At 36.9% G+C, this 9,347-nt stretch overlaps 1 protein-coding gene across 1 annotated transcript; it reads right to left on the bottom strand.

Moving 5' to 3' along the window:
• Positions 1-1,146: 1,146 nt before the first annotated feature.
• Positions 1,147-6,969, bottom strand: LOC145638591 (BAG family molecular chaperone regulator 6-like). Its single transcript, XM_081689579.1, has 3 exons — positions 6,710-6,969; positions 2,798-4,909; positions 1,147-2,663 (listed from the first exon to the last, which is right to left on the bottom strand). The coding sequence occupies exons 2-3, from the start codon at positions 4,847-4,849 to the stop codon at positions 1,275-1,277; spliced, it is 3,441 nt and encodes a 1,146-aa protein (XP_081545705.1). The 5' UTR covers positions 4,850-4,909; positions 6,710-6,969; the 3' UTR covers positions 1,147-1,274.
• Positions 6,970-9,347: the final 2,378 nt, after the last annotated feature.

Here is a 9,347-nt window from a genome sequence, read left to right as displayed (position 1 = left end):
CCTATAAAAAGAAATTCATAATAATTTTAATTTATTTGTTACCATATGTTATTGATTGCAAATTATATGTCATTGATTGTAAATGATATGCAATATTGCAATTTTATTTATTTATTTGGCAATAACGTAAATGATATGCAATAATGCAAATTATAATGGTAGAGATATTTTCTTTTTCAGGTGGATTTAGTTGTTTTTTTTTATTTTTTTTTTTCTGGTACTATATGGTTTTAATCTCTATAAGGTTATGATTAATTGATTGTAATGTAAATTAATATAGATTGATGGAAGTCTATTCACAATAAAAATATAGATTTTCTTATTTTCTATTAAATTGTACTATATATTTTCCTTAAAAAATAAAAATGTACTATATACTTATGTAAGTATTTAAGCTGGAGTTACGAAAACAATTTTGACCTATGATTTATTGTTACGAGTATTTTATTTTTAAAACATTTCACATACAATTTGACTATTTGAGATTAAGTTTTTCAGTTTTACTTCTCTCCGTACATGTGGCTCTCTAAACACCAAAAAAAAAAAAAAAAAAAAAAAAAAAAAAAAAACTTCTCCCCGTACATAACACATTGTAGACAAAGCTATAAAAAAAAAAACCGGTAAACAACTAAACACTATGTAAAATTGTAAATAAAACACAGAATCCCTTGTAAAAAAATAACCCTTCCTTTGTAAAATTAGCTTTAAAGCAGTCAGTCATTCAGAGGCAACCTAACAAACCCCAACTTTCAAATTCAATTTCCTTCAAGCCATCTACTCAAGTGATGATCAGGTTCACAAGATTGAACAATTTAACTGTTGCAGATTTGCAGAAATTAAGAGGAGCTTCTACCAAAAAAACAGAAAACTGTTCTTTTATTTGTAACAGAGAAAAATATACAACCATTTCAACTTTATCACAGAAAGTCACTCCAATACACAGCACTCATACAAACACTCACAAATTCAACATTACAAGAGTATGTTCAGGATGCAATGCCTAGTGACCTTTCTCTTGGTGAGCCATTAGCAGGTTTCCCACACGAAGAACGGGAGACTAACTTTTGGATGCTTTGCTGATTTTACGCTTTTCTTCTTTGCAAGCTTCTTTTCCAAGTCTTTCACCTTCCCATTCAAACTAGATATGACTTCTTGCTGCTCCTTCCCAGCGGCAAGTAGCTTTTCCAGCATCTCTCTTAGCTTCTCATTCTCTTCTACTATTTTCTTATCAATTTGCTCATCCTTTGTTTCTCCTACAACCGAGCTTCGATCATTTAAGGATCCATAGTTCCTTCTTTCTCTTTAGATTGCTGCACATCAGATTCTGGAAGTTCTGGCTTAACAGTTTCAGACTCGTTCCCCTGATCACCAGATAAGAACTCTGATGTATACTCATTGTAGTCAAATGGATCTATGAGTGATGTAGTACTTGAAGAACATTCCACATTGCTTTCTAACCTCTCCACCCTAAACTCGTCCTCATTTTCTTTATGGGGTGGGACTTCAACACCACCTTCTACCGGAACACCAGGTTCCACTGCAAAGACCTCCCCTTCACCAGATTCTGGAAGCTTGCTGTCTACCTCCTCCAGAACTGGCATTTCAATGTTTGCAGGGACAACATTAGATCCAGTTTCCTGGCCATTTATGGTCTCCTCGCTAGACATTTCAAGGGCCTCGTGATTTTCATGCTTACTGACTACAATTCTCTCATTTCCTGCTTCTAGCCCCTCGCCAGGTTGATCCAACTCTTGATCATTGTTCGAGTTTCCTGAAGTCTTAGCCTCAGTTAGCTCCTTGCCATCTTCTGGAGAACTGAGCTTTGAAGCGCCTAAATCATGCTCTGTCAGTGAAATCTCCATTTGGTCGTCTTCCTCGACAACCTCTACAGGCAGTTCAGAGAGAAAATCTGCTCCGTGCTCCCCATTCCCAGCAATGTCACTCTGCCCTGCTGTGTCTTCAGCGATGTTATCATTAGAGAGCAACTCCTCATTGACCTCTTGAGGCAGTAATGGCTGATGTTCCTCCTGATCCTTAATTCCAGAGACCAGACCATTCTGCACTGCTGTCTCCTTAACAGGGCTCATGGTAACTAAAGACTCCTGCTCAACAACCTCTTGAGGTAGTTCAGATAGTAGATTTGATTCCTGATCTTTGTTCTCATATACTATATCATCCTCGACGACTGTGTCCATTACAGGATTTGCATTGACTAGCGACTCTTCAGGTGGTTCTATTGGTGATTGTCCCTGGACATTATCACTTGCATTCGGCTCCTCTATTATTTCCGAAACCAATCCAGCTGCTACAACATCCCCATCTCTTCTTGCTGATGACATCACATTCTCATCTTGAGGTCCTATTTGTGATTCCGATTCCACCACTGATTCTTCTTTAGTGTTATTGTTACTTTGAGAACCGCCCAAAACATCCTGACAAAGAGGAGATTGACTTGAAGATATGTTATTTGAGTTAATCCCCTCTCTCTCAGATGCACCATTATCTCTATGTAAGCTGGAGCCTTCAGAAGATTTTCCAACACTTTCATTAACCTTCTCAAAGCCAGAACACTTTTGGCTCGTTATGTTGTCAAGCTTTTCCTGTAAACTAATCAACTCTTTTGCCACAGATTTCCTGACATCTCGTACACTTTCATGCAATCCCTGGAACTCAAAAAAGTAAGCATAACTTATGTGATAAAAATATATATGGTGACTAATTTAAAACATAAGTGGAAGACGTGCCAAGAAAAAGGAAATGATGTAAAGGAAAAGAAGAAAATAAGCCAATTGTATACCTGTATAGAATCCAGCTTCAGCAGCAGATTCATTATCGTCTCCCCAATAGCTACTTTCTCCTTGTCTTCTATGGCACGAGACTCGAGATCTTTAATAAGGTTTTTTACCAGAATGGCCTCTTCGTGAACTTTGGCAATGTGTTTGAGCTTTTTTATTGGTTCCCATCTTCTAACATTGTATCCACGATATGCAGACTGTATAACAACAGCTGCTTCCATATCTGACATGACTTTTCTCTTCTGATTGCTTTCTTGCTTAGATCCACCAGCAATTGCTGCTTGTGGTCCTTTTGATTGCACCTTATCAACACTACCCTTCTTATCTTCTGGTTTATCAATATCAGCCTGTTGCATTACCATATTCTCTGCACTGAGCTCATCTTTCAAATTTTGTGAGCCTTCTTTTGTGTCACCTGCACCATAAGGTTTACTTTTATTCTGGCCAAGTATCTTCTCCTCTACATCCTTGACTTTTATCTCTAAATTTGGTTGCTTATTACCTTTCTCGGAGCTGGACTCCTCAAAAATTTGTCGTTTTTTGTTGCCAGGAGGACTAGGAGACCTTGAGCTTCCATTGCCATTTTTTTTCTTTGGTGGATCAACCCTCAAGCAAATCGGAGGAAGCTTAGACTTCTTAGTGGACTGCTTGCTGGTACAATTTTTTGCTGAGTCCTGACTTGCTTTGCTCACTGGTGCTCCATCAACCTTATGATCATCATCTTTCTTTGACAACTTGTCAACAGACTCATCCAACTGCTTTACGGGGATGATTCTCACATTACTCTTTTTTTCAGTCCCCTGAGTTCCAACTGTACTGCCATCATCTCCTGCTTTAGTCCTCCCTTTCTCTGCTTCATTATCAATGTGCTCAAGTTTTCTGGGTACATCATTAAAAGCAGGAGACTCTTCAGCAGTGGTTTTCCCTGCAGATCTATTCTCCCGGCCCTTTAAATAATCCTCCATCTGGGCATTATTAGGAATCCATATGACAGGGTATTGCTTACTTAGATCTTTGTTTACCACATCACGAGCATTCTTTTCACCCAAGTTTCTGCTTTCTTGGTCACCACTTTTCATCGCATCTCCACCGTTCATCAGTTGTTTAATTCTATTCATGTCCAATGGAAACCATCCATTGCTTGTATTTGGATTTTGTTCAATTGATTGCACATTCTGGTAAGGTGTCCTACCAGATGCAGAGCCTTCAATTTCGTTCCGGCTTCTATTCTCTTGGCCACGACTGTGCATCGCATCTCCACCATCCATTAGTTGTTTGATGCGGTTTAAGTCCAATGGGAACCATCCATTCCTTACATTTGGATCATCTTCTGCTGATTGTACATTCTGGTGATGCTTCCTGTTTAGAAAGCCTTCATTATCCTGTGCTTCTGTCTCATTAGGTCCCCATTGCACCAGAGGCTTCTTTGAGTACGGAAATACTTGTTGTCCACTGGCCTCATTTTCCACCAACCTTCTCGGCTGCTCTTTGTTCATCAAATATTCAGGTGGAATCCACATGATTGGAGATTGAAAGTTTTTTGCACCAGCAGGAAACAATGATTCAGATCTCTTCGCCTCAACATCTGGCTCATGCTCTTCAATCTTGACACTATTCCGTCCTTTCATGTGGCATGGATGATTTGAACATTCACAGCAATGATGTTGATCTCTCAATACACTCTTGTCATATTCATATTTCGGTAGCTCCATGGAATAATTTGGAGGTGGGGCATAGTACATAGGGTGAAATTGAGGGTAAGGAGGATAGCCACCACAAAAGTGATTGTAAGTTGGTGGTGGTGGTGGGAAATGAGAGCAGGGTGGTCTGAAATTGTAATAAGTAGGATGCTGACCATGAGAGCAGCAACTATGGCACTGCATCGGAGCTGGATAACCGTAATTGGGAGGAAAATACTCAGGCATGCAAGAGGAGCTTGGTGGGTCTTCCTTCATTTGAGGAACACCTTCCCAGCTTGGGTGATAATACTGAGTAGAAGGCATTTGATTTGTCTGATAAGGGTAAGAATTAATGCCTCTGTAAATTGGATTCATCTTTACTACACTTGTTTTAGACAAAACCTTGCTAGTCTAGTAGATATGTCACTAAAACAGCTGCAACAAGAACAAACAGCAGAACTGTGAGTAAATTAACAAGTATGAGGATCACAAAGCACTTTTAACAGTTAACATGGGCAAATTATATATCCAAAATTCCAAATGCAAGTGTTCTAATGCATACTGAGAAAAAAAGAGCACCTTAGCAAAACTATATTGACTGTTAAGATATCTAGGGCAGGCCATGTAACACAGGATATAATTTCTAACTAAAGGCCCTAAATCTGCCCTTCCATCACAAAATCTGCCATGAATACCGTGATGCATCATTTTCAAGCTGCAACTCTTTCAAATACTCCCTCCGTTTTTAAATATTTGCTCCACTTTCCTTTTTCGGCCGTTTTTAAATACTTGCTCCATTTCCTTATTTGGAAACTTTTTACAATATTTAATTCATTTCTACCACCTAGTGGACCCAAAAAAATCATATGTTATTCATTTCATATTCTCTCACCTCCAATTTCTCCACTACTTTTGCTTTTTACAATTTTTTATTCTTCCACCAACCCCACTACCTCCATATTTTATTACTTTCTCCAATTTCTCCTAAAACTCCACGCATGGAGAAATGGAGCAAGTATTTAAAAACGGAGGGAGTAACAAAGATGTTTGATAAAAATGAACAATTCAATGATGCTAATAAGTCGTGAAAAAAAAAAACAGCAGAACTCCAAGCAACGTGACCATGTGAATGTGCTACCTAATGCATCAGGCAACATAATCTCTAACCTTGAAGGGAATGGTAACTAAAAACAAGAGCTAGGAATCACTGAGCTGCTTAAGATACGCTCATCATTATTGCTTTAATATATAGGGTGTAAAATAATACATACAACTATACAAGACCTCTAAGTACTCCGAGCTAGGGGCCGACCCAATAGTTTTACTTCTGCTATAATTGAATTGTACCCACACTCTTCCCATCACTCAACTAAGAGAAGGGTGATCATAATAATTCGACCACAAATCATAACAATCTCATATAAGATGACAACCTCTGCTGTAACTCTTGAATTCAGACAGATGAAATACATATTGATGCTAGGTTCTTAACTTTTCCCATAACAATAAACTTAAACCCAATGGACGAAAATTTCCAGGGTACCAACTTAACCATAAACAAACTAATCTTAAATCTTCCACTGGACAAGAATCAACATCAATCCATACTTTTACTGAATATTTGAATCAACCTTATACTCCATGGTACCAAATCATATCAACTCTGTATTTTATGCACAATCATGACAATTCGGAAGGTAATTTTGCTGGTTTCAATGGTACTTTCCTATCTAATCTACCTTCATTTAAACATCAATACTTTGAAGAACCCCAATTGACCACCCAAAATTCATTATATTCTTCAGCACAAATGTTCCGGAACAACCTCCAGTCTTCCATAATCAATAATTATTTTCCAAGCAACAAGAAAAAGTTTACACAGTCTGATATTTGTATAATCAAGTTCAACTACCCTCATTTGCACAATTTCGGAATTGAACCCGTTGAGTATAACTAATTTGCCCAGTACAAAATTGAGTAAGAATATGCAATTTGCGACCTAGTATTGTTAAATTAAGCCAAAACTTATCAAATTTAGGTATTATTTTGGCTTTTTGATCACCGACATTAGATAATTAGGTAATTACAAAGCAACAATACACAATCGTATAGAAGAAAATGAAATTGAATACATCATCAATAGAAACATAATTAACAGCATTTCTAACCTAAAATCAAACTGCAGCATTGTAAATAAAATTTAATCGCCAAAAACAAAATCGAGAGAAAACTTACAGCTTGTTTAAAAACCGCCAAACGATCCGCAATTCCCAATTACTCAGTTAACAGTGTAAAATCAGTCCACAAACCCAGGAAAATTAGGTTGAAGCTTTGCTACGAGCTCTTTGAATTTTGTGAATTGCAGAAAAATCTGAAGTTTTTTTTTTCCCCAGTAATAAGGAATGGATTTTTCTGGAGAGTGTTTAAATACTGACATGATGGAGTAGAAGAAGGAGCGCGAAAGAGAGAGATTCAACCGTTAAGGTGATTCCAGATTATTCCCGCAACTTTTGCTTCTGGATTTTTCGTTGTCACGTCACATGCCCTTCTAGAATTATAAACCTAGCCCCGCCATTTTATTTTGTGACATTTTTTTTTAGCTTTTTTTTTTTTTTGGAACAATATTTGAAGCATATTTTGTGACATCTTAGGACTTGTTTGACACATTTTTGGGTTTTTTTTTTTTTTTTAATTAAAAATCAAAAACAGGAAACAAGAAAAAGATGTTTCCACCTATCCAATTGGACTCCTGGAGTATATTAGGGACCATAAATATTTCGGCAATTTTTATTTATGGGTGAAAAAAAAAGTCAAAAAATTCCAAAATTGAAGGCTAATATCCACGCTTTTTGAGAAATTTTGGAGGTTTCGGGACTCGATGTCGAAAAGACTTGGGATTTTAGGGAATATATCTCGGGTTCGTATAATGTCGTTTGGAACCATACATGATCATTATTTGTTGTCATAAATGTTCGTGGTATGCTTGACTTAATGAAATCGGTGCAACATGCAAGTTTTACTGTAAACTGGTAATTGGCCGTTTAGAGGCAAATTGGTGGTTCCACCCACCCAATTGGACTACCAAAGGATATAAAGGACCATGGTAAACATTTCGGCAATTTTTATTTTCGAACGAAAAAAAGTTAAAAAATTCCAAAATTGAAGGCTAATATCCACGCATTTTGAGAAATATTTTAGGTTTCGGAGCCTGGTGTTGAAAAGCTTTGTGATTTTAGGGGATACATCACGAGGTCATATAATAATGTTTTAAACCATAGATGATTATTATATGTTGTCATAAATGTATGTTGTAGGCTTTAGTTAATGAGATCGGTGCAAGTTGTAAACGGTAAATTCGCCAATTAAAGGAAAATTGGACCTAATTGGACTCCCGGATTGTATTAATTACCATGGTAAAATTTCAGAAATTTTAAATTACAGGCAAAAAAAGTCAAAAAATTCCAAAATTCAAGGCTTTTATCCACGCTTTTTGAGAAATTTTGGAGATTTCGAGACTCGGTATCGAAAATCCTTGAAATTTTAGGGGAGACATCTCGGGGTCATATAATAACGTTTGAAATCACATATGATCATTATATGTTGTCATAAATGTTAGTGGTAGTCTTGAGTTAATGAAATCGGTGCAAGTTGTAAACTGGTAAATTGGTTGTTTTAAGTCAAATTGGATGGTTCCATCCATCCAATTGAACTTTCGGAGGGCATTAGGGACCATATAAACATTTTGGCAATTTTTATTTTCGAGCAAAAAAAGTCAAAAAAATTCCAAAATTGAAGACTAATATCCACGCATTTTGCGAAATTTTGAAGGTTTCGGGACTCGATGTCGAAAAGTCTTGAAATTCCAGGGAATACATCTTGGTGTCTTATAACGCTGTTTGGAATGATATATGATTATTATATGTTGTCATAAAAGTTCGTGGTAGGCTTGAGTTAATGAAATCGGTGCAAGTTGTAAATCGGTAAATTTGTCGTTTAAAGGAAAATTGGATGGTTCCACCCACCTAATGGGACTCCCGGAGGGTATTAGGGACAATGGTAAATATTTCGTCAATTTTTATATCCGAGCGAAAAAAAGTAAAAATTTTCCAAAATTAAAGGCTTTATCCACGCTTTTTGAGAAATTTTGGAAGCTTCGGGGCCCGTCGTCGAAAAGCCTTTAGAATTTAGGGGATACATACCGGGGTCATATAATGCCGTTTGGAACCATATATGATCATTATATGTTGTCATAATTGTTCGTGGTAGACTTGAGCAAATGAAATCGGTGCAAGTTGTAAATCGGTAATTTGGCTGTTTAAAGGCAAATAGGGTTGTTCCATCCACCCAATTGGACTTCCGGAGGATATAAGGTACCATGGTAAAAATTTCGGCAATTTTTATTTCCGGGCGAAGAAAAGTAAAAAAAAAATCCAAAATTGAAGGCTAATATCCACGTTTTTTGAGATTTCGGGGTCCGGTGTCGAAAAGCCTTTAGATTTTAGGAGATACATCTCGGGGTCATATAATGCCGTTTGGAATCATATATGATCATTATATGTTGTCATAAATGTTTGTGGTAGGCTTGAGTTAATGAAATCGGCGCAAGTTGTAAACCGGTTGGAAACCGGTAAATTGGCCAATTAAAGACAAATTGCATGGTTCCACCCACCCAATTGGACTCCTGAAAGGTATTAGAGACCATGGTAAATATTTCGGAAATTTTTATTTATGGGCGAAAAAAAGTCAAAAAATTTAAAAATTGAAAGATATATCCACGCTTTTTGAGATTTTTTGGAGTTTTCGTGGCCCGGTGCCGAACAGTATTGAAATTTTAGGAAATACATCTCGGGGTCATATAATGTCGTTTGGAACC

Source organism: Chenopodium album, chromosome 7 (genome assembly GCF_948465745.1).
Source record: "Chenopodium album chromosome 7, dcCheAlbu1.1, whole genome shotgun sequence".
Classification (NCBI taxonomy): domain Eukaryota; kingdom Viridiplantae; phylum Streptophyta; class Magnoliopsida; order Caryophyllales; family Amaranthaceae; genus Chenopodium; species Chenopodium album.
This window is presented reverse-complemented; position numbering and strand designations above follow the sequence as displayed.

Bases quoted from the DNA above. Each gene is read 5' to 3' on its own strand.
- LOC145638591 (XM_081689579.1), bottom strand. From the start codon at position 4,849: ATGAATCCAATTTACAGAGGCATTAATTCTTACCCTTATCAGACAAAT. The intron at 2,664-2,797 runs GTATACAATTGG...TTTGAGTTCCAG, and splicing joins TGAAGCTGGATTCTATACAG to GGATTGCATGAAAGTGTACG.